The sequence below is a fragment of the Pseudonaja textilis genome, chromosome 18 (assembly GCF_049901715.1).
Source record: "Pseudonaja textilis isolate UNSWEBS1 chromosome 18, rPseTex1.2, whole genome shotgun sequence".
Taxonomy (NCBI): domain Eukaryota; kingdom Metazoa; phylum Chordata; class Lepidosauria; order Squamata; family Elapidae; genus Pseudonaja; species Pseudonaja textilis.
This window is the reverse complement of record NC_142007.1, coordinates 6548673-6576078: the sequence shown is the minus strand read 5'-3', so window position 1 is coordinate 6576078 and position 27406 is coordinate 6548673. Positions and strand designations below refer to the sequence as shown.

Here is a 27406-nt window from a genome sequence, read left to right as displayed (position 1 = left end):
GCCTTCTGGGGAGTGTGTTGGGGAGGGGGAATTTTGGATGTCTTAAAGAGGCAGGACATGATTCTCCTTGTTGAGTGGCGCTTTGATGACGAGGGAGGGGAGGTTATTCCCCCCTCAGCATAACATTTTGGTGGGGGAGGGTTCCCATTGCTTGGGAGTGCATGGGCTACAATGCCCCTGCACGGGGGAGGGCCTCCAGGCCTCCCGTTTGGGCATGTTGGTTTGCCCCCCAAAAGGCTGCTTAGGAAGGGTGATTGGACTAGAACAAGGGTCTTCAAACTGGGCAGGTTTGAAGACTTGTGGACTTCAACTCCCACAAGCCAACACGGACTGGAGGAGGAATCCTGGGAGTTGAAGTCCACAAGTTCTTAAAGTCGCCGAGTTTGGAGACCACCCCCTGGACTAGAACCAAGCTGTGTGTATTGAGGGGGGGGGGAAGGTTTCCCGATCATTTTTTTTTCCCTCAGTATATGCAAACACGTGTGTAACAGGCGTGTTTCGGGAGCGAAAGAAAGGCACTCTGCACACGTTGAAGAGCCTCTGCTGTAGCACCTTCTCTGCTGTAAGCCGAGGGTATAGGGTGGGTTCCTCTCGCCCTGTTCCCGGGGCCGTCTCCCCGCTTGGGTCTGGGGTCTTCCCACCGCCCTTCCCGGCCTCCTCTTTGTGCCCTCCCGCCTAGTGAGGAGGGGACGGTTTGAACCCCTTGCACAGTCGGAGGAAAATGCTCTCTCCCCCACCGCCCTACACACACACACACACACACACACACACACACACACACGCTCTCCGGGCCCTCCCACAGCTGCTTAGGAAAAGGGAAGGCGCTAGCAGAGACTGGCACCGGCCGAAGTTCAGGGCGGCTGAGCGGCCCCCTCTGCCCACCGGGCATGCTGGCTGGCTGGCAAGCGGGCTCTCTCGAAGCGAGTGCCCTCAGGCTGATCTGCAGCCGCCCAACCGGTTTGGGCTGGCGGGAGGGGCCAGCCGGGCCCTCCCCCCTCTTTCCTGGCTGGGCTCCAGAGCTCTGCTGCGGGCAGCGCCACCTTTGAGCCCCGAGCCAGGAAGGCCGGGATGGGGTCCCGCAAGCGGAGCTTCACCTTCGGGGCCTACGGCGGGTGAGTGGGGGAGGGGTTGGAGGGCTGTGTGTGTGTGTGTGTTTGCATCCCTGGAGGGGGGGGGGTCTGTTTCCCACCCACAACTACCATCCCCACCTCCCCAGCTAGGCTGCTGTGCCAGGCCTCAGTCATCCGTTCTTTAAAATAGGCTTGTCTTCTCTCTCTCTCTCTCTCTCTGTCTCTCTCTGTCTCTCTCTCTCTGTCTGTCTCTCTCTCTCTCTCTCTCTCTCTCTCTCTCTCTCTCTCTCTCTCTCCCTCTGTCTGTCTTTCTCTCTCTCTGTCTCTCTCTCTCTCTTTCTCTCTCTCTGTCTCTGTCTCTCTCTCTGTCTCTGTCTCTCTCTCTCTTTCTTTCTCTCTGTCTCTCTCTCTTTCTCTCTCTCTCTGTCTCTGTCTCTCTCTCTCTCTCTCTTTTTCTCTCTCTCTCTCTCCCTGTCTCTCTCTCTCTCTCTTTTCTCTCTCTCTCTCTCCCTGTCTCTCTCTCTCTCTCTCTGTCTCTCTCTCTCTTTCTCTCTCTCTGTCTCTCTCTTTCTCTCTCTTTCTCTTTCTCTCTCTCTCTCTGTCTCTCTCTCTCTCTCTCTCTCTCTCTCTCTCTCTCTCTCTCTCTCTCTCTCTCTCTCTCTCTGTCTCTCTGTCTCTCTCTCTCTCTCTCTCTCTCTCTCTCTCTCTCTCTCTCTCTCTCTCTCTCTCTCTCTCTGTCTCTCTCTCTCTCTCTCTCTCTCTCTCTCTCTCTCTCTGTCTCTCTCTCTCTCTCTCTCTCTCTGTCTCTCTCTCTCTCTCTCTCTCTCTCTCTCTCTCTCTCTCTCTCTCTCTCTCTCTCTCTCTCTCTCTGTCTCTCTCTCTGTCTCTCTCTCTCTCTCTTTCTCTCCCTCCCTCCCTCCTGGTGCTGTGCCGATTAAACCGCAATTAAGGCCGTTCATAAACCTGTTAAAAGAGGGCATCCCCCACCCTTCCCTGTTCGCGGGCATCACTGGCAGAAAACATACCCACGGCTGCATCTAGTCTCACCCTGCGGGAAAGCGAGCAGTTGCCCAAACCGGCCTTCTTCTTCTTTTTTTTTTTTAAAGGGCTGGAAGGAAACTCTCCCTGCCCCCTCCCCCCGTTAACCCCCCCGTTACACAAATGGAGGGGTGCTTCTATAACTCTTCTGTTCTTCCCACCCTCCCAACCAGCTGCCAGAAAAACCCTTTGTCCCTTTCGGAGTGGAGTTTGTCCCGCTTGCGTCTGAGCGGCTTCTTGCTCTGTGCCCCCCTACCCCACCCCTCCAACTCTCCCCCCCTCACCCCCCAAGCCGCCTCTTCTCCTGGGACAAGGCAGCTCCTGTTCTGGGGAATTTCCTCCGTGGGAGTGGGCCGGGCGGCCCCATTTGGTGGTGGTGGGGGGTAGTCTATTTACTTGTGGGCTTTCTGATCGGTTGACCCTCTGCATACGGATAGAAAAAAACGGGCAGGGGGCTGCTGTGACACCCCCCTCTTTTCCAGGCCAGCTACGAGAATGGGAGGGGGCTACTAGTGGAGGGTAGATGTGCTTCCTCTTCCTCCCCCCCCGAAGTGATGCTGTCTGGTTCATCCGTCTGAATCGCCTCGTGGGCCCCCAATTGATTGATTAATTGATTGATCGATTGAATTATATATTGCCGCCTATTCCACCACGGCGGCTCGAGGCGGCTTACAGAATCTAAAAGCAGATTTAAAGTAAAATGAAGGGAAAAAGAAAGAATAAAATAAATGAATAAAGGACAAGAGACCAAAAGCTGGAAATAAATTAAGAAATCACACACACACACACACACACACACACACACACACACAACTCCCACCTCCCCTGCCTCGAGGACAGCAAACCACACGAGCCATTGGATGGGCTCCATCGCAGGCCCAGTTGGCAGAGCCAGAAGGGGGGGCCGTTCTAATCTCTTGGAGGGGTGACGTCCCAGGGAGCCACCACGGAGAAGGCCCTTCTTCTGATCCCACCAGGTGTATCTTCCTTTTGGGGATGAGACCCCCAAAATTCCCTTCCCCCTCGCTCTAATTTAAATCCCCTTTGGCTTCCGGGGGGGCAAGGGGGGGGCTATTTTGATGCCAGGAGGAGCAGGGGAAGGGGTTTTTGTGCCCGCCCAAACAATGCCCCCACCCCTTTCGTCACCACCTGGGCTCTGCCGTAAGTCCCACCTGCTGGAAAGGGGGGTCCCATTGCCCCCACCCACCCACTTCCCTTCCTCTAACGGTCCAGGGACCCGCTCCTTCTCATCCTCCGTATCTGTACCAGGAGGAAGGTGGACTGCCACTGAGAGTGGAGGCTCTCCACCAGTCCTCACACACGCACGCACACACACACACACACACACACCCCACGGGGAAAAAAGGGTGCAGATACAGAGGAGGAGGGAGGGAGGGAGAGGGAAGGGGACCTCCCGGCCGGAAGGGCGCGGAGCTGCGGGTGCCCGCTTCCCAGATGGTTCAACCCCAAACAGGACGACCGGTTCTTGGGCCGGCTGAACTGGTTTTAAGATTCGGCTAAGAAAACGCCAAACAGGCCTTGTTTGTTTTCCGGCCTTTGGTCCACATCGGAGCTGGGGATGCCGCTGTGCCAAGATTGGGGGAGGAAGGGGAGAGGAGCGGTGGCGCCATGGAGGCAGCTGGAGGATGGCTTGGCACTCCTTGGCATTGCTGGGCTCCGGAGGCTGAAAGCGGCAGCCTGATTTCTCTCTCTCTCTCTCTCTCTCCCCCCTCAGGGTGGACAGGACCACCACCTACCCCTGGAGCCTGCGGTGAGTACCCACCCCAGCCACGGGGCAGGCAGGGTGCCCGGCTTGGCTCCCGGGGGTGAGTGGGTGGGCGGGCAGCGTCGCTCTCCTCTTTCCCGTCGGAAAAGCTGGCACGAGCTGGCATCAGGACTTCTGCCCTTGGCCAGGCTGAGGGAGGCAGTGCCAGGGCCTGGGGTTCCTGGATGCCCAGGGGGCACTGCTGAGTTGGTACATCCACTCTCCAAGGAACACCCCTCCCCCACCCCCCAAAAAACTAATCTTCCTTCCCTTTTGTGGGGGCATCTTTTCCAAATCACAAAATGCTTTTCTTGTTCTCTCCTGCTGGAGATGCATCTCTCTGTCTCCCTCTCTCTCTCTCTTTCTCTCTCTCTCCTCTCTTCCCTTCTCTCTCTCCCCCTCCTTCCCTCTCCTCTCTCTCTCTGTCTCTCTCCCTCCTTCCCTCTCTTCTCTCTCTCTCTGTCTCTCCTTCCCTCTCTCTCTTCTCTCTCTTTCCCCTCCTTCCCTCTCCTCTCTCTGTCTCTGTCTGTCTTTCCCTCTCCTCCCTCTCTTCTCTCTCTCTCTGTCTCTCTTCTCTTCTCTCTCTCTCTCCCCTCCTTCCCTCTCCTTTCTCTGTCTCTGTCTGTCTTTCCCTCCCTCCCTCCCTCTCTTCTCTCTCTCCTCTCTTCCCTTCTCTCTCTCTCCCCCTCCTTCCCTCTCCTTTCTCTGTCTCTGTCTGTCTTTCCCTCCCTCCCTCCCTCTCTTCTCTCTCTCCTCTCTTCCCTTCTCTCTCTCTCCCCCTCCTTCCCTCTCCTCTCTCTGTCTCCCTCCCTCCCTCTCTCTCCCTCTCTCTCTCTTCTCTCTCTCTCTCTCCCTCCTTCCCTCTCTTCTCTCTCTCTCTGTCTCCTTCCCTCTCCTCTCTCTTTCTCTCCCTCTCTCTCTCTTCTCTGCTCTCTGTCTCTCTCTTTGTCTGTCTCTCCCTCCCTCCCTTTCTTGTCTCTCTCTCTCTCTGTCTCTCTTCTCTTTTCTCTCTCCCCCTCCTTCCCTCTCCTTTCTCTGTCTCTGTCTTTCTCTCCCTCCCTCTCTCTTCTTTGCTCTCTCTCTCTCTGTCTCTCCTCTCTTCTCTGTGTCTCTCTCTGTCTCCTTCTCTCTCCTCTCTCTGTTTCTCTGTCTTTCTCTCTCTCTCTCCTCTCTCTTCTCTCTCTCTCTTTCTCTCCCTTTTGCTGCTCTCCAGAATTCCTCCTGCCAAAGTTGGCTCTGGAGCTGCCTGGGGGACACTCCCCCTGCACCACCACCCCGCCCTGAGTCCTGAGGGAACAATCCAAGCCTCTCACGGTCCTGCTTGGCGCAGTGCCCGCCTGAAATGCCGCTAGGATGCCCTTGCCAGCCTCGTGTGAAGGAAGCATCTGTTGCTTGGCTTTGGGAGGGGCCTGGAAGGCTGCCCCCCCCATAAACTAGCAAGCGCCTTTCTCCCCCCCCCCCTGCCCAGCTGGGGGGATTCTGGGAGCCGAAGCCCCCCCCCCTTCTCAAAAGTAGCCAAGTTTGTAAAAAAGCTGGCTTAGGTCAAGCAAACCCCTTCTAGGTTCATTGGTGCTGAGGTGGTGTTGCACCACTTCTTTCATTCTCCCCCAAGATTTTTTTTTTTGGAAGGGGGAGATTCAGGCCTCAGGAAGCCCCCTTTAAAAGGGGACGGGCCCAAATCCAAGCTGCGTCTCATCTGTCTGCGGTCAGACTGTGCCCGCTTTTGGGGAAGAGGCCTCGCCCACGGGTGGCAAGCGGAGAATTGGGCTGGGGGGAGAGCTCTTCTTAAAAGCTTGCCCTGTTTTTGGGGGTAGAGGGGAGGTTGGGGAGAGGGGATCAAGGCTGCAGCAGTCAGGTACCCCATTTTCATTCGGTGGGGGGGGGGGGTCCTTATCCTGCCAGGGCCTTCTGGGGGCCAGGAAGGATGCCCACAGAAGACCACCGGGCCTCCTTCTGCTTGGGGTCGGTGCTTAGGCCTGGCATTAGAAGTGCCAGGTTGGCGCTGGGGGGTGGGAGGCATCCGTTGCCTTGACAGCCCTATCCGCCCCCCCCCCGCTTTCCTCTCTGCGCAGGCGCCGTTAGTTCGACCTACAATTTGTCACCCGCCTGACGTGATCGTAATTGCCAATCAATTCCCGCTATCGCATTGCCATAGAAACTCTGTAGAACACGCAGGGGGGGGGCGCCTCGGCCCACGGACTCCATCCCAGCTGAGCGTGGAGCCTCTGAGAATACACCGAGTGCCGGACCTGCCTGGGCCCCACCCCTCGGGATGGAGGGTTGCCGATAGCATCTGCCTCCCGTTGCCAGGGTGACCGGGATGGACGGGGAAGGAGACCCTGGCTGGGGAGGGGGTCTCGGCCAGCCACTGGGAAGCCCTCCCCTCCTTGGGAGGTGGGGCGTGGCTGCCAGAGGCAGAAGGGGAAACGTAGACCCTCTCCCCCAAGGAGGACCCTCCCCAGGCGGCTAACTGGGCATGGACCCCTGGTGTGTCCTGGCTCGCTTGGGAGGGGCGCTTCCTGGCCCCAACCCCCTGCATTAAATTTCCCTGGCTGACCGAGGGAAGCTCTTGTGACATCAACAGAGACCCCCCATAAAGGGTCTGGGTTAGAGACCTTTTCCTACGTGGGTCTTTTTCTACGAACGTCTCTTTACTGTTCCTTTCCCCCCCCCACCAGGAAAAATGATAGCCTGCCCCACTCCTCCTCCACCGGACCCCTAGAGCTCCCCACATTTCTCCACCCGAAGGTAAGAGCGATCGTGACTGCATGTTTTGGGGGTGGGGTGGGGGAGAACGGGCCCCGGGGGGCAGCGGTTGCTTTCTGCCCACATTTACAGATTAGGCCAAGGGCCTTCAAACTTGGCAGCTTTAAGGCTTGTGGGCTTCAACTCCCAGAATTCCCGAGCTAGCATGACCGGAGGAGGAATTCTGGGAGTGGAAGTCCACAAGTCTTAAAGCAGCCAAGTTTGAAGGCCCCTGATCTATCTTCTATCTTTATCTATCTACTATCTACCTATCTATCTATCTATCTATCATCTATCTGTCTATATAATATCTATCTATCTATCTAATCTAATCTATCTATCTATCTAATCTACCTACCTACCTACTTACCTACCTAATCCAAGGGTCTTCAAACTTGGCAAGTTTAAGACTTGTGGACTTCAACTCCCAGAATTCTCAAGCTAACATGACCGGAGGAGGAATTCTGGGAGTTGGTCCACAAGCCTTAAATGCTGTCAAGTTGGACGACCCCTGATCTATCTTCTATCTTTATCTATCTACTATCTATCTACCATCCACCTATTTACCATCTGCCTATCTATTTATCTATTTATCTATCTATCTATCTATCTGTCTGTCTGCCTGCCTGCCTGCCTGCCTGCCTGCCTATCTATCTATCTATCTGTCTGTCTGTCTGTCTGTCTGTCTGTCTGTCTGTCTACCTACCTACCTATCTAATCCAAGGGTCTCCAAACTTGGTAAATTTAAGACTTGTGGACTTCCACTCCCAGAATTCTTGAGCTAACATGACCGGGGGAGGAATTCTGGGAGTTGAAGTCCACAAGTCTTAAAAGCTGTCAAGTTTGAAGACCCCTGGATTAGGACCTTGTAGGTCATCTAGTCCAACCCCCCCTCCCCCAGCCCAAGCCGGAGGCCTTGGCCTGCACCATTACTGACAAAATGGCAGTCCGATTTTGTCTTCCGGAAGTCTGTGTCCTAAGTTACCTCAGAACTGGAGGGTGGGGGGGGGCTGTGGGAAGCCACCTCCGTGATCCCCCCCCCATCCCAGGCAGAGGCAGGGTTCATGAGGGCCAACCGGTCTCCTGCAGCTGAGCTGAGGACCACCCTGCAAGGTAGGCCTTCTCAATCCTCTGCCTCAGAGGTCCTCCGTTGGCCCGGGGGGCCAGGAGGAGCAGAACTGGGGGAGGGCGCCTGGAGGCCTTTCCTGATGGCCAAGAGCCTGTGGAACAGCCTGCCTCATGAAGGGGGCCGGTCCGGCCAAGCCTTCCCAGAATACTTTATAGTGCGAGAGCCTTCCTTCCTTCCTTCCTTCCCTCCCTTCCACCTGCAGGATCTGCGACTGGCATCCCAGTGCCCCGGGTGGGTGGTGGGGAAGTCTTGGTGTGGATCCACTGGGCAGGTATGAAGTCCCTACGGTGGCAAGGACGGCCTTGCCAGGCTGGCAGGACGCAGGGCAGCCCCTCACGGATGCTGTCCCCTCTCGCTGCCCCCTCCTCAAATGCGTCCCTGTGGGATGCTTCCCCCCAAAAGCATGCCCCCTACCCCCTGGTGAAGTTGGGCAGTTTGAGTAGGGCACCGGAAGAAGGCCAACGAAAGGAACTTTTTGGAGATTATCTCTCTTCGTTCACCATTACAGGTGGGCCGTGGGGAGGGGGACTTCTCTTCTGTGGCCCCCTCAGTGGCCGCAGCTGCCTCCCCCGCCACCCCCAGGGTGGTTCTACCCACCTTTTCACCTTTGCCAATTTCTCCTTGGTGAGGGGGGTCTTCTTCTCCCCCTGTGGACTCTCCCATCCATCCACGAGGCGGGTGGGGCGGAAACCATCCTCATCCTCGTCTCCGGAGCCTTCCTGCGTCCTGGAAGGATTCGGTCCTCCCTGCCCATTTGGGGAGGGGGGGGGGCGTTTTTTTCCCCTCCCACCATTCCTTCCCCTTCAGGGTTTGCCAGACCTTGCCATGGGGACCCTCCCTCCCCCCTCCTGGAAAGACCTGCCTCCTCCCGGGGGCCCGGCCACCTGGCTGGCGCCCAATGGCTGCACGGGCAGATGCCAGGCGTGTGTGCGGCTGCCGGGCGCCTCGTCCCTCCCTCCCTCCTCCCCTCCCCTCGGAGGAAGAAGTCGCCCTGGCCTGCACGGGAGGTGCTGCCCGCTCCAGCCCCCTCCCCTCCCCCTCCCCTGCAGCGCGTGGGGAGAAGGATGTGATGCGCGACCCACCTGGGGGAGGGTAGACCATGGCGGACCCCCTTCCAAAGCCCCTCCGGTGGTCTGGCGAGGACCCGGGCTGGTGTGTGAGTAGCCTTCGCTGCTGCGGGGGGCTCCCCGTTGGTCTTCCCATGGGGGGAGCTCCTTGGGGGAGGAGGGCTGGAAGTGTGGGGGGTCGTCTCGCCGTCCTGTGTTTGCCCCCTTGCACCGCTGACCTCTTGCGCTCCGCCTCCGCTGCTCCGGAGACGGTCCGATACACGCAGCGTCCATCCCCCCCTCATCCTTTGTGGCCGGGCCTTTGTGCCTCTTCTGGGCTGGGGAGGAAGGAGGCTTTTGCAGGCCAACCGGGGTCTGGGGGCTTCCCGGTTCAGGGTCGTTTGGGTGCCCTCTGGACTCCCCCCCACCCCACCTCCTGCCCCTCCTCTCTCTCTCTCCCTTTTGCAGAACACTGAATTGTTTGCGATGATCGAGAAGATGCAGGTAACCCAAACCCTGAGCCCTGTTGGGGGTCTGGGGGAGCCAGGGCATTGCTGGGGGGGAGGAAGGGGAGGGGGCAGTTGAGGGGCCCCGTGGGTTGGGGAAGGGTCTGTCCCAAAGAGAGAGAGAGCTGGCCCTTGGGGTGGATCGATCCCGAGAGCTTTTTGCTTTGGGGGATTTAAGCTTTGGGGGTGGGCATCGCGGGAGATGGGCTGAGAAACGTGCTCTTTGCATGCTCAGAGGTGCCCCTGCCTTCCCTTGAGCTCATCATCCACAGCCACCGTTCATCCCCAGGGCCTGCGGGGATCCCAATATCCCTAATCCCCAGCTGTCCCTTAGGACGAGGAGGAGCAAAGTGGGGGGGCCGGTTTAAAAGAGAAGCCGGGCTTTGCAGGGTGCCAACGAGTCGGGGTAGTGCCCACCTCTGGGGTTCCTTGTGGGGGACCGGCCCTCCCCGGGCTGGGCCTTTGCTCTTCCCTCTCCCCTCCCGTTCCCCACACTCCCCCCGCCATGTGCCCAAGCGACCTGTGCCAAGCAGGATTTCCGCCATCCCTGCCCTCTGCCCCAGTCCAGGTGTGGCTGGCAGGCGGCCCAGGAAGGCTGTTGACTCTGGGGCTGGTCTCTCTCTTCTCTTCTCCCACCCCCTCCCCACCCCCTCCCCAGGGAAACCGGATGGACGAGCAGCGCTGTGCCTTCCCCCTCCCCTCAAGGTAGGTGCCAACGCCCCCCCATGGGCACACCCCCCAAAATCCTGCCAAGGATCTCGCCGGCCTGAAAGTGAATTTCTGTCTCTGCCCTCCGCTCCCCCTTTTTACACCCCATGAAACTAGTGTGCGTGTGAATGTGTGTCTCCTAGCCCCTTCCTCGCCCATTAGGGGCCGTGGGCTGCACCCTCGCTTACCTGCCCCAGGTGGCACCTCTTCCACCCCTCACTGGTCTCCCACCCACCCCTGGTCTCCTCTAATGGGGTACGATGGGGGCTGTAGCCCCACAGAGGGTCTCCCCCGATTTTCCCCCCCACTGATGCAGGGCCCATTGTGGGAAGGAGTGGAGGGGGGGGCGCAGGCTGAGCGCAGGTGTGCCTCACACACACACAAACACATATACACAAACACACACACACACACAGGCACGTGTGTTTGTGTCTTGCAGACGGAAGAGGATTACATCCCCTATCCCAGCGTCCACGAGGTAAGGAAGTTCTTTTCATCCGCTGAAAGGGGGGACTCCACGGTTAGGAGCAGTCTACCTCAGGGTGGTTGAGAGAATGGTTGGCCCTCTCCTTCTTTTTGGGGGGCTGGCAAGGGGGTGTTAGGCTGTCAGGTGGACCGCCTGGGGCCTTCCGCTGGGGAGAGAGAGGAGGCAAGTCTTCCAACCTTGCCTGTCCCAGGTTCGAATCTTCCTCCTCCAACCAAGGGTTTTTCCCCCTCCCCCCTTTCTGCAGGTTCTGGGCCGAGAGGCTCCCTTCCCCCTCATCCTGCTCCCCCAGTTTGGGGGCTACTGGATCGAGGGCACCAACCACGACCTGACGGACCTGGCCGAGCTCCAGCCCCCGGCTGTAAGGTCAAGCTGGAATGCAACCACCTGGCCAGGGTCTACCGGAAACACTTCCTGGGCAAGGTCGGTCCCTGGGGAGGGGGCTTGGGAAGGAAGGGGGCAGCAGCCCCCCTCATAACCCCACCGGGACCCCCACCCAAATGCCGCTGAGCCCTGCCACCGAGGCCACGGCTCAAATCATCTTTCAATTGGTTGGGGTGCAGCCCCTCCCCCGAGAGTCTGGCCAGTCTCCCTCCTCCCAAGTAGCCCATGGTCCCCCTCCTCTTCTTCCTCCTCCTCCTTCTCCTCCTCCTCTTCCTCTCTTCCTCTTCCTCTCTTCCTCTTCCTCTCCTCCTCTTCTTCTTCCTTTCCTCCTCTCCTCCCTTCTCCTCCTTCTCCTCCTCTTCCTCTCCTCCTCTTCCTCTTGCTCTTCCTCTCCTCCTCTTCCTCCTCCTCTCCTCTTCTTCCTTTCCTCCTTCTTCTCCTCCTCTTCCTCTCCTCCTCCTCTCCTCTCCTCCTCTTCCTGCTCTTCTCTCCTCCTCCTCTTCCTCTCCTCTTCTTCCTCCTCCTCTCCTCCTCCTCCTCTTCTTCCTCTCCTCCTTCTCCTCCTCCTCCTCTCCTCCTCCTTTCCTCTCCTCCTCTTCTCATTCTCCTTCTCCTCCCTCCTCCTCTCCTCCTGTCCTCCTCCTCTTCTTCTCCTCCTCCTTTTCCTCTCCTCCTCTTCCTCTTCTCCTCCTCCCTCCCCTCCTCCTCTTCCTATCCTCCTCCTCTTCTTCTCCTCCTTTTCCTCTCCTCCTCTTCCTCTTCTATATCTCCTCCTCTTCTTCCTCTTTCCTCTCCTCCCGCCCTCTTCTTCCTCCTCTTCTCCTCCTCCCCCTCCCCTCCTCCTCCCATCTGGAAGGGATGTCCAGGTGCACCCCAAGAGGGTCGTCTCCAGCTTCCCCACTCTTTGGGGCAGGGAGGAGGGGGCTGACTTCCAAAGTCGGGGTGCAGAGAGGGGCCGGGGGCTGTGCTGCCCAAGGGGAGACATCTCCAGCCTCCCGCTCGGCCTGGGCCCCCAGGAGACTTCAGGGGAGGATTGCAAACTAGGCCCGGCAAGTTGGAGCCCAACTGGAGGCTGAGCTGTTCCTGTCCTTCCTGGGGGGCAGGGGGGGGTCCATGGAGATCCCCCCACCCCCAAATCGTAGGGCAGCCTCCTTCCTTTCCCCCCTCCAGGTTGGGGCCCCGCTCTGCGTTCGCCCCAGGGGCTGTTCTGGGGGGCTTCAGCCAAGGGCACAGGACGGGGTCACGGGGGGAGAGTTTTGAGTAGGGCATGAAAAAGAGGAGCGCTGGAATTTGGGGGGGTGTGACCCCCAGTGGGAAATCCTCCCCCCGCTTGCAGGGCTGAGCTGTCCAATGGAATCGTCCCCTGCACTCCCAGGTCGGCCACCTGTGTGCCTTCTGGGTGGGGCAGCCTCGGCGATCAGGGAGGGGCTGCCCTTTGCCCCAGCTGTTTCGCCTGCCGGGTGGGGCCAGGGCTGGGTGACACCCCCCACTTCTCCCCTCCTGCACGGGCCTTCCAAGGAAAGCAGCCTCGGGGGGAGGAGGGACCCTCAACTCAAGCCCCTTCCTCTTTAAAGAAGGCCACACGGAGGGATGAAAGCAGGAAGGGTGAATTGGGGAGAGGGGTGTTTGCCTTCTCTCTTCCCAGCAGGGGTGGGTGGGCGGTGGCTGTCCTGCTCGAGTTGAGGGGGGAGTGTTGGACTAGATGACCTCCAAAGGTCCGTTCCAACTCGGTTATTCTATGATTCTCTCTCCTTCTGGCTTGTATGTCTGGTTCTCAGGGGCGGGGTTGGACTAGATCACCTCCAAAGGTCCCTTACAACTCTGTTGTTCTACAATCTCTCTTTCTGGCTTGTGTCTATGGTTCGCAGGGGAGGGGTTGGACTAGATGACCTCTAAGGTCCCTTCCAACTTGGTTATTCTACGATCTCTCCTTCTGCCTTGTATCTCTGGTTCGCAGGGGCGGGATTGGACTAGATGACCTCCAAGGTCCCTTACAACTTGGTTATTCTACGGTCTCTCCTTCTGCCTTGTGTCTCTGGTTTGCAGGGGCGGGTTTGGACTAGATCACCTCCAAAGGTCCCTTCCAACTCGGTTACTCTACGATCTCTCCTTCTAGCTTGTGTCTCTGGTTCGCAGGGGCGGGGTGGGACTAGATGACCTCCAAAGGTCCCTTCCAACTCGGTTATTCCATGATTCTCTCTGGTTTGCGGTGTCTGCTCAGGAACATTTCAACTACTACTCGGTGGACGCGGCCCTGGGGCACCTGGTTTTCTCGCTCAAGTACGACGTGATCGGGGACCAGGAGCATTTGCGCCTGCTCCTGCGGTAAGACCGGGGGGAGGGGAGGCACTTCCCCAGGGGGTGGGGCTGGGACCCCTTTCTCTCCCCCCCCCCATTACGGCCGCTCATCCCTGCGTCTCCTCTTCCTCCCGCCCGCCGCAGAACTAAGAGCCGTTCGTATCACGATGTCATCCCCATTTCCTGCCTGACGGAGTTCCCCAACGTGGTTCAGATGGCCAAGGCAAGTTTTTTTTTTTTTTGGGGGGGGGGGATATGGGGGTCCCCTCCCCTTTTTTTTTCCCCTGCAAGAGAACCGGATCGGCCGCGGGGTTTGGTGCTTCCCCCGTGGCAGCTGACCCCGTCCCCTTGGCTGCAGCCCGCAGGGAGGTTTCCGTGCCGGTTACAAAAACCTCCCAGGGGATGGTGTGTGTGTCTGTGTGTGTGTGTGTGTTTGAGGGGGTCTCCCCACCCCCTGTGCAGAAGGGGAAGGTGTGTGTAGGGGTCAGGTGTGTATTCACACCGTCTCTTCCCTCCTTCCCCCCCCTCCCCTGTCCCCGGCAGCTGGTCTGTGAAGATGTCAACGTGGACCGTTTCTACCCTGTCCTGTATCCCAAGGTAAGAGCGTGACTTGAATAATGTCCAGGTGAGGCTCCATTCAGACTCCAAGAAAGGAAACCTTAGTAGGTCCGTGATTATAGACAAAAGGACTGTGTACTGGAAATTGAAGTGGTAGTGTGAGGACCCAAAGGGGCTCTTTAAAAGTCCCTTTAAAATTCCTCCAACTTGACCCCCAATGTCCAGTTATCATCGGCTGGAGAGAAAAAACTCTCCCAAGAACAAGGGAAGAAATTTCGTCCTAACCCAAAGTACATCTAAATTATAAATAAAAACCAACACAAACCACAAGCCGCAGCAATTAACAAGACAGGGCAGGATAAGGAATTGCAGACTTCCAAAAGATAACGAAACACACACAGTTGGGAGGACGCCAGAACCCAGATAAGACATGACAGACAAAGATAATTCATGCTTTGCTTCCAGCAAGGAGCTGTGCGCAAACACCTTTTATATCCTGTTTTCCCAGCTGCAGCTAATGAAGGGAATCAGGGCCTGTTTCTCCCCAGTAACCCACGTTGCTCCTTTATCCGTTCTTCCCTGTGTGCCCTAGGATGAAGAGGGGGTGGGCCTGAGTCTTCCTCTGAATGCCCAGCCGGATTGTGGCCTTCCCCAGTTTCCTCCACAGCCAGCAGAGCCACACTCTCACACTCCCTGTTAGTTGTTCAACCTCCCCCTCCGAATCAGATTCCAACAGGAGCATCAGAAGAAGTTACCCCATGTTCCCACCCCCAAGAGTTCAAATTGGCCATCCCATCTGAGGTGTCTATAATGTTGTGTGGATGCAGCTTCAGGTGGCGTTTCGCACACCTGGTATGGCAAGATGGTTGACCTTGGCTTAGGCAGATAAGGGGCTGCACCTGCACGGGGAAGCAAGCAAGAACGCCCAACTTACTCACCACTAAACCCAGCACCCTTCCCCCCACAGCCCAATCTTCCCCCCCCCCTAGGCGGAACAGCCGATGTCAGCGGCAACGAGGGCTGAGGGGAGAGCGAGGACTCAGATGAGGGGCCAGGACCATTGGGGAGTGGACTGCTGCCTTCAGAGATTGTGGGGGGCTGGCAGCAGCGATGAGGAGGTTCCCGAGGAGCCTGTGCCCAGTGCGCATGCACGCAGGATTGCTCGCAGCAAAGAGCAGCTGCAGCAGCACGGGCGACTCGGGAGTAAGGCTGCAAGGTAATGGCCCCTCCTTCAAGAAGATAAAAGCCAGCTGTGCAGCGAACGTTCTTTGCAGGAAGCAAAGACGTTTTGAAACTCAGCCTCGTGGGCATTACAGTTGGTATTTGAAGACGCTTGTGTTGTAAACTATTTCTTATCCGTTGCTTTTTGGCAGCCTTGCAAAAACTTGGCAAGGCTCTTTTTTTGTCGGAGCTAATTAGTTGGAAGCGGCCTTTGATCTGTGAAGAAACAGGATTCATAGATGAAACCTTAAAAGGTGCTGCTGCTTGTTGCCTTTGTCTTGTGTTTGTTCTCTGGGAGCCAGGTTTGGGTCAGAACAAAGCAGAAGAAGGATTGGAGGCTGACATTGAGCGGGGGGCGGGGTGTGTCCTGATGGAAAAGCCCCTTCCCCATCTCCCAAGCTCCCCCGCCCTCCTTCTCTCGGTCTCTCCAACCCCGCTGCTTTGCCCGCAGGCCTCCCGCCTGATCGTCACCTTCGACGAACACGTCATCAGCAATAACTTCAAATTTGGGGTGATTTACCAGAAACTTGGCCAGGTGGGTACTCTGCGCCCCGTAGGGAGCAGGAAGATCTGCTTTGGTTGGCCTTGGTTGGGGTGGGGTGCGGGGCAGGGGGAGGAGCCTTTGGCCAGGGTATGGGGGGGCGAAGGAATAGAGAAGGGGGTCCGGGCACAGCGTGCAGAGTCCACCTTCCTCGTTGGAGATCCCTCTGCCCTTCCAGGGAAAAGCTCCCCAAGAGATGCCAGCATCCTCCTTCCCCTCTCCTCGCCCAAAAGGCTTCGGCTGCTTGTGCCAGGGAGGAGGCAGCGCCACCGGCGGTCCCAGCTGGGGAGGGGGTCTGCTCTTCCTCCCGACGCAGCTGGCGCAGGCTTAGACGGGGCGCCCTGCGCGCCACTTCCTCAGGAGATCCGGCCGGACGCTTGCTGTGCCCGGCGGCGGCAGCCTTTGAGCCGGAGCCAGACCTCCCTCTGTGCTCTCCCCCCACCCGCCACCCCCCTTGGCTGCCCGGGCACCCCCTCCTTTCCCTGCAGACGTCAGAAGAGGAGCTGTTCAGCACCACGGAGGAAAGTCCGGCCTTTGTGGAGTTTCTGGACTTCCTGGGCGAAAAGGTGAAACTGCAGGACTTCAAAGGGTGAGTGCGGCAAAAGGCGGCAATCGGTGCTTGTGTCTGTGTGCGTGTGTGTGTGTGTGTATGTGTGTGTGTGTGTAGCTGCCCACCTCCCACAGCAAATCCCCTAAGGGAGGCAGGTCTTGGCCTGAGGCCACTTTTCCTCTGGGGACTGCGCAGGTTCCGGGGCGGCCTGGATGTGACCCATGGCCAGACAGGCACCGAGTCCGTCTACTGCAACTTCCGAAACAAGGAGATCATGTTCCACATCTCCACCAAGCTGCCCTACACCGAAGGGGACGCACAGCAGGTAGGGAGGGCCGTGGGCGGGGTGGGGAAAAACCCCTTCCTCGCCTCCGCGCCCCAGATAGCCGGTGAGGCTAATGTCAGGGTTCACGATTGCCCTATTTAAATCATGAGCCTCCAGCCGAGCTTCAATACAGTCCGAAAGGTTTATTAGGAGCAGCATGTCCGGCATTAACCTGTATGAAGCCAACTCTGAGGCACGTAATTTACGATCACCCTGTTTCTCCCCACCCCCCTGGGTGTGTCACAAATCAGATTCTCCAACCAAACACGTTCACGGGCTGGGTGTCATCAATCACATTCTCCAATGAAGGATTTCCGTGGGCAGAAGATCCGGTAGCCTAGGCTACAATCGCCACAAGATAAAGAGTTGGAATGTGCTTCTGGCTTTCATCGGCCACGCTGCTCCCCTCTGGCCTGCCCCCCCCCCCCCATCCTTACGGCCACTCGGAAACAGGCCTAGGGATGATTTATGAGTTGACAGCTGATCTTCTCCCCCAGCTCCAGCGGAAGCGCCACATCGGCAACGACATCGTGGCCATTGTCTTCCAGGACGAGAACACCCCCTTCGTGCCGGACATGATCGCCTCCAACTTCCTGCACGCCTACGTGGTGGTGCAGGCCGAGAACGCCTGTTCGGACAAGACCCTCTACAAGGTGACCCAGGCGGCTTTGCAGGCGGCGGGGGCAGGAAAGAGGAGGAGAGCCATTGAAATGGGGGTCCTGGGTCCGGCCGTGAAGGGACAGCCCTTAGTCCCAATGCCAGAGGCTTTCTCTGTCCCATGCAGGTCTCGGTCACGGCCCGGGATGACGTCCCTTTCTTCGGCCCCCCGCTACCCAACCCCGCCGTTTTCCAGAAGGTGAGTGTGTCTCCTTCTCTCCCTCCCCCCCGGGCCGGGCCCCCTTGAGGGCATCCCAGGTGGGGAGGCTGCAGCACCGTGCAGGATCCTCCTTCCTACCCCACCCCACCCTAGCAGGGGAAATGCTGCTGCTCCGAGGGGCGAGGGACTCTGGGTGGGGCAGGCAAGGCTCAGCTGGGTCTGGGGGCTGCCGCAGGTCAGCCAGGCGCTGTGTCCTGCTGTGGGCCTCGTGCAACAGGCAGAATCTCAGCTCGGGAGTGTGTGTGTGTGGGGGGTGTGGGGTTTGCCCAGCCAAACCAACCCTTGCAAACACACACACCCACACACACACACACACGTTCTCCCTGCAGGGGCCGGACTTCCAGGCGTTCCTTTTGACCAAGCTGATCAACGCAGAATACGCCTGCTACAAAGCGGAGAAGTTTGCCAAACTGGAAGTGAGTTTCGGGGAAGTGGGGAGAAGGGCGGGGGGGGGGGAAGAGAGGAGCAGCTGGCTGGACCCCTCCCTCAGGCTCTGCAGCCATCTCAAGGGGGTGGGGCTCTCCCCCTGTTGTCCTGACAGGAGCGCACGCGGGCGGCTCTGCTGGAGACCCTCTACGAGGAGCTGCACCTCAACAGCCAGTCCATGATGGGTCTGGGGGCCGAGGAGGACAAGATGGAGAACGGCGGAGGGGGCAGCAGCAGCTTCTTCGAATCGTTCAAGGTGAGGAGGGGTCCAACGGGGAAGTCGGAGATGCTGGGGGGTGGGGGCGGAGGTCATTCTTGCGAGTGTCGCGCCTCGATCTCCCCTTCGGCCGCCCCTCTCCAGCCCTTACCTCTCCCCCGTCTCCCTCCCTTTGCCCTCTTTGCAGCCCCTCTGTTGGTGGGAGCAACCCCCCCCCGCCAACAAGCCATGGGCTTCCTGGCATCTCCAGACCGGTCACACCGCCAAAGTCCTCAGGGGCGGGGGTGGGGGGTGGGGAGTCCCAGGGAGGGGCACGGGGTGACTCAGGGTGGGCCGGCCTTCCCTTCCAGCGGGTGATCCGCAGCCGCAGCCAGTCGATGGACGCCATGGGCCTCAGCAGCAAGCGGCAAAACACCGTCACCACCAGCCACAGCGGCAGCTTTGGGCACCACAGCCCTGACATCGCCAAAGCCACGGGCCTAGTGAGTGCCCCCCCTCTCCCGCCTCCGCTCCCGGCCTCTCTGCCCCAGTCCCTTCGGGGGCTGCTGCCCCCCCCTTCCCAGCCCCTCCCCAATCCTTTAGGGCCTTCTGGGGGCAACCTTCACCTTCGCTTGGCCCGCCACCACAGTGGGGATGGCGTTGGATAAGCGGCGGGGCGGCGCGGGAAGTTTGAGGGTTTGCTTTGGGATGCAGTGCCCCAGAGTGGCCACTAGGTGGCAGCCTTGCCCCAGCAGAGGCGCCCTGCCCGAAAGGGAGAGAGTTGGCCGCCTAGGGGGCGGGCGGGGGACCCTTGGTTGGGCAGGGCTTGGAAAGGGAGAGGGGTGGTCTTGTGGGCTGAAGCCCACCCTGCCCTGCTGGGGGCCCCATTCCCTTCCTCATGGCTGGGGGGTGGGGGGCATTGAGCATCCTCCGTCCCCAGTTTATAAGGGGGTGTGTGTCTCCTCCTCTCCCCCCGCCTCCTCCTCCCCCCAGGCTGCAGCATTGCTGGGGTCGAGGCCACCCGGTGGGTGCCAGGGATCATCGGGGCTGCTGTGACCAGAGGGGGCAGCGAGCGTGGCAGAGCCTCCACTTGGGCATCGCTTCCCCAGGCATACATCTCTCAGCTTTCCCCCCACCCACCCACCCCTCATCCCATCCCAGACACCCCCCCACCCCCCCCCCAGCAGCTTCCTCTGCCTTCTCGTGGCCCCTCCACGCCCGCCGGCTGCCTTGGCCCGTTCAGGGGAGGCTTGTGGGCTCTTTGGTGGATAATGACTGAGCGCCATTTTGTTCGCATGACTTCTTTTTTTCTCTCTCTCTCTCTCTCTTTCTTTCTCTCCCTGCCTCCTCCTTTGTCCTCCCCTCCTTTCTCCTCCCTCTGTCCTCTGCCCCACCCCCCTTTTCATGCTCTGCCCGCTTGCCAGTCATTGCTTGTGCCCGGAAAAACGTCAAGTAGGTACGGACGCCGAGGCAGCGCGATAGGCATAGGAACCATCGAAGAGGTGGCTGGACTATTTCCTCATTCTTCTTCTTCTCTCTCTCTCTCTTTCTTTCTTTCTTTCTTTCTTTCTTTCTTTCTCCTCTCTCCTATCTTTCTTTCTTTCTTTCTTTCTTTCTTTCTTTCTTTCTTTCTTTCTTTCTTTCTTTCTTTCTTTCTTTCTTTCTTTCTTTCTTTCTTTCTTTCTTTCTTTCTTTCTTTCTTTCTTTCTTTCTTTCTTTCTTTCTTTCTTTCTTTCTTTCTTTTTAATCTCCCCTCCCCCGCCCCCCATCCAGTTTCCTGCCCCATTGCATGCCTTCTCGCCTTCCCCCTCAGGGCATCTTTCCTAAGCTTGGGAAAATCGGTGGGAAGGCCTCTCTCTTTCTGCCAGCTTGGTTGGCGATGATTACAACTGTTTGCATTTGAAAGGAAGAGGATGCTCTGGGCCTGTTTGTACTTTTAGCCTTTCTCTTTTTCTGAGTGGGGGGGCGGGGGGGGGTCTTGGAACCTCCTCTGTCTGCCAGGAAGTTTTCGTCCCTCCTCCGCATCTCAGGTTAAGCTGGGATCCCAAGGATGCTGGCCTGCTGACCCCTTTTAAGGCATGCATGAATTGGGGGTTGGGCTCTATTTGGGGCAGGGGGGGTGTTGTTATTTCTGAGCCCTTGAAGTGCCCCTCCCCCGCCCCTCCCAGCAAGGGAAGGACGGATTTCCCATCCTTTGAGATGGTTTCAAGGTCTCTCCTTTATAGAATAGAACGGAACAGGAATAAGAATAGGAATTGGAATAGAATAAGAATAGAATAGAATAAGAATAGAATAGAATGAGGAAAAGGAGGAGGAGGAGGAGGAGGAGGAGGAGGAGGAGGAGGAAAAGAGGATAGGATAGGAATAGGATAGGATAGGATAGAAAAGAATAGGATAGAATAGAAAAGAATAGGAATAGGAACTGGAAAGGGTAGAATAGGGTAGAGTACAGAGGAGTAGATAGTAGAATAGAACAGAAGAGAATAGAATAGAATAGAATAGAATAGAATAGAATAGAATAGAATAGAATAGAATAGAATAGAATAGAATAGAATAGAATAGAATGTGAGAATAGAATAGAATAGAATGTAGAGAGAGAGAAGAGAAGAGAAGGAGAAGGAGAATTAGAATTAGAATAGCATAGCATAGCATAGCATAGAATTCTTTATTGGCCAAGTGTGATTGGACACACAAGGAATTTGTCTTTGGTGCATAAGCTCTCAGCGTACATACAGGAAAAATAAAATACATTCATCAAGAATCATAAGATACAACACTTAGTGATAGTCACAGGACACTAATAAGCAATCAAGCCATACTAGGGAACAAATAAAGCGATATAAATTGTAAAGATAGCAAGCAACATGGCTGTTGTCAGAAGCGGGAAGAGATCCAGTGAGTCCTTGGAAGGATGAGAAGAACAGTAATAGCAGTAAATAAGTTGACAGGGTGGTGGGGAATTAGCGGCCTCTCACTTATCCTTCGGCCGTGGGTTTTTGGCGGGATAATAAGGGCGAGGGGCGAACTCTCCTGGCAGCCACAGGACGCCTCACGGAGTTAACGCGCAAGGCTCGGAGTTCAGCAGCACGTTTCTTCCTTCCTTCCTGCATGAAACTGACAAGCCTTTGTTGTAAATGGAGGAGGGGGGCCTCAGAATGGGGTCCTTTCCCCCACCTGCCCTCTCCGTGGTTCGATTTGTCCTCCCTCTGGATCTTTCTTGTCCTTCTTTAAAAAAGAAGTCCATAGAAAAGAAAGATGGAGGCTTGGGAGGGAGAGAGAGAGAGAGAGACTCATCCCCATATGTGTGTGTGTGTGTGTAAGTGGGGGGGGGGTCTTCCCAGCCTCCATTTTTCTAAATCTCCCCCCACCCCAAATCCTTCCCCTCCTTCTCCTTCTGGCCCACCCCCGGGGCAATCCTCTCCAGAAAAAGCATCAAAACCTTGTCACGACGCAGGGGGGGCGTTATTTTGAGGAGGGGGTGAGATATGGTTTGCACCCGTTCTGCCGTCTGTTTTTTTTTTTTTTTTGCAGACTCTGTTCTGGGGTAAAAACACTTTTGAGGCCGGCCTAAAGATTTGGGTTGCCTCCGTGGGGCCTGGCCCTCGATGCCGTGGGGCTGCCCCCCCTAGCTATTCACGGAGCACAAGCCGTCCCCGATGAGGATACCTAGGAAAGTTTATTTGGAAGACTCGAAATAAAACCAGGGGTTTAAGGCCCGACGGGTCCCCAAACTTGGCAAGTTTAAGACTTGTGGACTTCAACTCCCAGAATTCCTCCTCTTCCTGTCATGGTAGCTCAGGGATTCTGGAAGTTGAAGTCCCCCAAGTCTTAAAAGCTGTCAAGTTTGAAGACCCTTGGATTAGATAGACAGACAGACAGACAGATTCGGTAGGTAGGAGGAGATGGAGATAGAAGATACTGTAGATCAGGGGCCTTCAAACTTGACAGCTTTTAAGACTTGTGGACTTCAACTCCCAGAATTCCTCCTCTTCCAGTCATGGTAGCTCAGGGATTCTGGGAGTTGAAGTCCCCCAAGTCTTAAACTTGCCAAGTTTGAAGACCCTTGGATTAGATAGACAGACGGACAGACAGATTCGGTAGGTAGGAAGAGATGGAGATAGAAGATACTGTAGATCAGGGGCCTTCAAACTTGACAGCTTTTAAGACTTGTGGGACTTCAACTCCCAGAATTCCTCCTCTTCCAGTCATGTTAGCTCAGGGATTCTGGGAGTTGAAGTCCCACAAGTCTTAAAGTTGCCAAGTTTGGAGACCTCTGATTAAGACGATGGCGGTTAGCGCAGCTTCCCGTGGCTGAGGTGGCGGTGGTCTTCATCACTACCCTCACCGTCATCTTGCTTGCCTGCCAGTCAGCTCTGGAGCAGGGTTTCCCAAGGTAGAGACCCTCCCTCCCTCCCCAATTCTCTGCGTAGCTTCCCCTGTTTCTCCAAACTTTCCCGCTTCGTGACCCCGACCAGAAACAAACATTTTATTTCCCCATCTCTTGCAGTCCCTGATTGTGCCTGGGAAGAGTCCGACGCGGAAGAAATCCGGGCCATTCGGTTCCCGGCGGAGCAGCGCCATCGGCATTGAGAACATCCAGGAAGTGCAGGAGAAAAGGTGTGGTGGGGGGAGGGCTGCAGGCTGGTTGCCTCCCCCTTCCCCCCCCCTCCCCAGCTGGCTTCCCTTCTCTCACCAAGGCTTTCTTGAGTCAACGTCAAGAGGCTGCCATTGTGCGTCACACCGAGGCGCACGAAACCATAACAGATTCCTGAAAGTCACGGAGGCCGAATCAAACCCTCTTGCCTTCACGCCAAGCACAACCCAACAGATGTTTGCTGTTTTCTGAGACTGGGGAAACGGGGGTCTGTTCCCACCCCAGCTTCCCTCTGCCCCAGCCTTGCTCCGTGATGACCCAAAGGGGCGTGGCACAAAGGCGGAAACACAGTCAAATAAGCCAGAAGAGTCCCTTTATTATCTCCAACTTTGCCCCCAATGTCCAGGTTACCTTCGGGCTGGAGAAAAAACTCTCCCAGGAACAGCCTTTAACTGGAGGAAATTCAGTCCAAAACAAGGCACACACAAACTGTAACTAAGAAAACCAAACAAACCCAAGCTGAAGTAATTAATTTGACAGGGCAGGAGAAGGAATTTCAGGCTTGAAAGCAGGGCAAAACACACACAGTTGGGAAGATGACGCCAGGAACACAGATAAGCCTCGACAGTATAACATAAATTCACGATTTGCCCCCAACAGCTTGCTGCGTGCAGCTGCCCTTTTTAAACACCGTGTTCCCAGCTGCAGCTAATGAAGGGAATCAGGGCCCTTGCCTCCCCCGTAAGCCAGGCAACTCATGTTGCTCCCTTCTCCATTCCTCCCTGCATGCCCTAGGATGAAGAGGGGGTGGGCCTGGTCATCCTCTGCACTCCCTCTCTGTTGATCTACCTCTCCCCTGCTCTGCCCAGCCGGACTTTGCCCCTCCCCGGTTTCTTCCACAGCCAGCAGAGCCACACTCCCGTTCCCTGTCAGCTGTTCGGCCTCCCCCTCCGAATCAGATTCTGGCAGGGCCATGACGTGATCTGGAAACCCCACCTGTGTGCCCCACAGGGAGAGCCCGACGGGCAGTGCGAAGACGCCAGACAGCAGCCCCACCAGCCAGGAGCCAAAGTCCGGGACCTCCTCCAATCAGAGCTCGCCAGAGATGCCCACCACCAAGAACAGGTGGGCGGTGGGAAACACACACACGCGCGCACACCTGGCATCTCCCGGCTGAGTCCAGCCTTGGTTCTGACTCCCCGTTTAACTCTGTTTCTTCCACCCGCTTACAGGCCAGATCCGGTGATGCCCAAGGTGGAAGCCGGGCACGAATCCTCCCGCTCTTCTTCCAGCGCCAGCAGCTTTGGCAGCATGGTGGAGGACGCCGAAGGCTGTCGGGATGATGCAAGCGGGGTGAGGTGGCACCAGGGGCGGGGTGAGCTGAAGGGAGAGGGGGCTGGGGCACAGGTGCCAGGAAGGAAATTCAGAAGGGGGCAGAAAAGTGGGCTTTTTAGAGACTCTCCTGTTGGCGCCTTTGAAAGTTAGGCAAGTAAAAGCAGTAATAAGTCCCCAGTTTGCCCCCGGGAATCCTGGCTTGTTGTTCAGCGGAACGAAAACCTCCCAGAGCATCCTAAGCAGCGGGCAGCGAGGCCCATTTCTGCGGCCATTAAAGGCCGGAAACGGCCCAGGGATTCCAGGCCCTCTTTTCGACTCCACCCGCCTCCAATTTGTCTCCGAGATTCTCAGCGGGCATTGCAGCCCACTCGAAGGGGCTCCCTGATCCAGGGCCGAGCCCCTGCCCTAAACGTTGTGGACTAGCAACTTGGCAGAGGAACTATCAGGTCCTTGCCTGGGTGTCCACTAAGCCTCCGCCCCCCCTTCCTGTTTTCTCTGTCCCAGGAGAGCCAGTTCCCCTCGACGCATTCCCACAAGCGCGATTCCTTCGTCTACAGCACGTGGCTGGACGACAGCGCCAGCACACCCAGCGGGGGCAGCTCTCCAGGTACCTCCTTGCTGTGCCCCCACGAGGGTGCTCTGGAAGAGTCGGCCTTCACACACACACACACACACACACACACACACACACACACACAAGTGGATGGACCTTCGCCCCCAGTGCCCGGCGTGGGGCCTCTTTGCTCACGAGGGAGGGAGGAAGGAAGGCTGGTTTTAATCCCAAGCGGCCTTGGTGCTTCCCCTTCTCAGGCCCCTCGCGCTCCCCCCAGCCGGACCCCAGGAAGCCCATGGACCCGCCTTGCCCAGAGATCCAGATCCAGCTCGAACACTCGGACCAAGAGCCCCCCCACCTGGTGAGGTGCGGGGTGTCCCCCAAGGGCTGGGAGGAAGGAGCGGGTCCTTTCCTTGAGGGGAGGGGTAGAGAATTGGTACCGGCAGCCTCTGGGTGGTCTTTTAATCCTCCTTTTCTCTTTCTCCCAGAGCTGCTAACCTCCCTGCTGTCTCGTGGATGTGCCTCTTGAGCAGGTCAGACCAGGGGTCCCCCAGGATCTTCCCTGGAGGGTTAACCCCCCCCCATCCCCGAGCCTCTGGCCAACCCTCCAAAGACCCCGTTAGGGGGTCCTGCTTAGCGGTGGGATCCAAATTGTTTTACGACCGGTCCTGTGGGCGTGGCTTGGTGGGCATTGCAGGGGAAGGAAATCTCTGTTCCCTCCTCACCCCACTCACCTGCTTTCCAGCTCTGTTCTCCTGGGCAGGGCAACCAAAGAAGACCCAGCCGATCAGCGGAGACTCAATGGGAGGCAGAGAAGAGATATGGGGTTGGCGGGGCCAGTCAGAGGTGGCTCTTTTGCCAGTTCTCCCAACGACTCAAAGTTTCCGCTACCGGTTCTCCAGAACCGGCTGAATACTCTAGTCCTGCCCCATCACACACACATTCTCGCACACACACACACGTCCCTCCCTGACTCTGCTAGTTCCCTTCTGTTCTACCTTTCAGCCCCCCCCCCCCTCCATCCTGGGTCTGGGAGGGAGGGGTGAGCCTTCCTTTGCCCTCCCCGACAGCTCACGGCAGAGAAGCACAAGCTAAGGCGACGGCGGAGAAGCCTTCCTCTTCATCACACGACGACGACGACGACCCTCCAACCAGCAAGTCCCGCTCCCCCGACCCTACATTTTAAGCAGCTGCTACTTTCTCCCTTCCAGCTACGTCCAGCGGCTTCCTTCCATCGCGGTGCAAGGGACGGCATTCCTTCCAGGCCCTGGACTCTCCGGGCCTCCATTTCTCCCCGTCCTCGCCCACTTCCATGAGCTGTGCTCAAAAGATGCCCCCCTCCCCAGTTCCATCCCTAACTCAAACCCTCGTGGAGTCCAAAACTGGGTGGACAATCACAAGTAGCGTTAACGGAGAGGGCCTGGGTGTTTCCCGCCGTCCCGGTTCCTCTTGGGAGAGGCCGTCTGGAACAAGCTACGGTGTGGGGCAAGGGAGCCTCGGGCCTCTTCCTGGCTTTCCTCTCGCCACGCCCGCTTGCAAGGGGCCGCTTTGGAAAAGGACAGCCGGGCACGGAACCGCAAGCAGGTATAGGGGAGTTTTCTGGACCGCTGGATCTCTGGACGGTGTTTCAGGACACGGGGGAAGACCCATGGATGGATTACACCTCGATGAGCTCCGTTTGCCAGTCATACTCTCCCCGGCCCGGCTGGCACACGCCTTCCTGTCCTCGGCTCTGGCCGCATTCTCTGTCCGCTTTTGCACCCCCACGGCAGCTGTGTGCCTCCTTTAGGGAATTTCGGACGGTCGGGGCAGAGCGTTCATCCCAAAGAAACCTTTGACAATCTCGCCACAGGTCAGCTCGGGGGTGGCTTGGCTGAATGTGGTGATTTTCCAGACGGGCCACACCAGCCACGCTCCCCCCACCCCCCTTCACCCCACACGGCCTGGCCAATTGACTCTCTGGCTGGGCTCTGAGCCGCAGGGACCCCCCCTCTGGGCTGTGGTTGGGCTGCCCCCACGCTGTGCAGGGTTTAAGGGTGGAGGGGGGCACAACACCCTTGCGAGCAATGCACCCTTACGGGCTCCACAGGTGTCTGGATCAGGGAAAGCCTCCCCCAACCCCCAACCCCCAATTCCCAGGCATCCAGGTTTAATTTTAAACATCCTTCCAGCGATATGAAAAGATTAATTCCCACAATGTCTGGGTCTGTTGCGTAAGTCCATCCTTCCTTCCTTCCTTCCTTCCCTTTCAGGTTGTTTTGGTCGTTTTAATTTTTTTTTAAAATTTTTTTTAAAAAGTTGCACAAAATCCATGAACTTAAACAATGTTTAAACATTGCGTTTTAATTTAAACTCCCAGACTGTAATTCGTGTTTCCAGTGACCTGTGTATAAAAGATATATATAAATAATATATATATATATACACATATATCTATTTATCGCTATTGTAAGAAGAATCTATTTGTAAAATGCTTTTTAAGATACACAGGCTGGAAAATAAAATGAGAAATCTCCATGTGGCTTTTCCGTTTCCCATTCCCGTTGGAAGGAAGGGTTTCTGTTTTGGGAGGCCGTGAGGAGGAGGAGGAGGAGGAAATTGGCCTGACCCAGGGTGGAGTCTCTCGGCTCCCGTCCCAGGTGCAATTCTGGTGAAGTTCTGGAGAAGGGGAATGTCAGGATTCTGGCAGTTCCCCCCCCCCGCCCCCCCGCTTTAAATCATGAGTCAGTCTCTTCTTTTCTTTCTTTCTTTCTTTCTTTCTTTCTTTCTTTCTTTTTCTTTTGTTCTTTCTCTCTTTCCCTTTTCTTTCTTTCCTCCTTCCTTCCCTTTTCTTTCTTTCTTTTTCTATCTTTCTTTCCTTCCCTTTTCTTCTTCCTTCCTTCCTTCCTTCCTTCCTTCCTTCCTTCCTTCCTTCCTTCCTTTCCTTCCATCCATCCATCCAACTTTAAGCTGTGTGGACTCCAACTCACAGAATTCCCCAGCCAGGTATGATACAAATCTCTTAAGAAGTGCTGCAGAAATCAATCAATCTATCTATCTATCTATCTATCTATCTAT

The 27406-nt window shown here is 56.9% G+C and overlaps 1 protein-coding gene across 1 annotated transcript; it reads left to right on the top strand.

The window, feature by feature from the left end:
- The first annotated feature begins 854 nt into the window (after nt 1-854).
- Nucleotides 855-26855, top strand: RAP1GAP (RAP1 GTPase activating protein). The gene is given in 25 exon segments (XM_087915126.1): nt 855-1112; nt 3844-3879; nt 6552-6621; nt 9262-9297; nt 9958-10008; nt 10447-10485; nt 10739-10841; nt 10844-10914; nt 13097-13200; nt 13318-13396; nt 13717-13770; nt 15982-16082; nt 16239-16368; nt 16866-17021; nt 17153-17224; nt 17575-17661; nt 17787-17927; nt 18239-18370; nt 19292-19369; nt 22375-22484; nt 23473-23586; nt 23694-23814; nt 24301-24403; nt 24607-24710; nt 24838-26855. Coding segments are annotated over 25 exon segments (2145 nt in total). The 5' UTR covers nt 855-1068; the 3' UTR covers nt 24847-26855.
- The last annotated feature ends 551 nt before the right edge of the window (nt 26856-27406 follow it).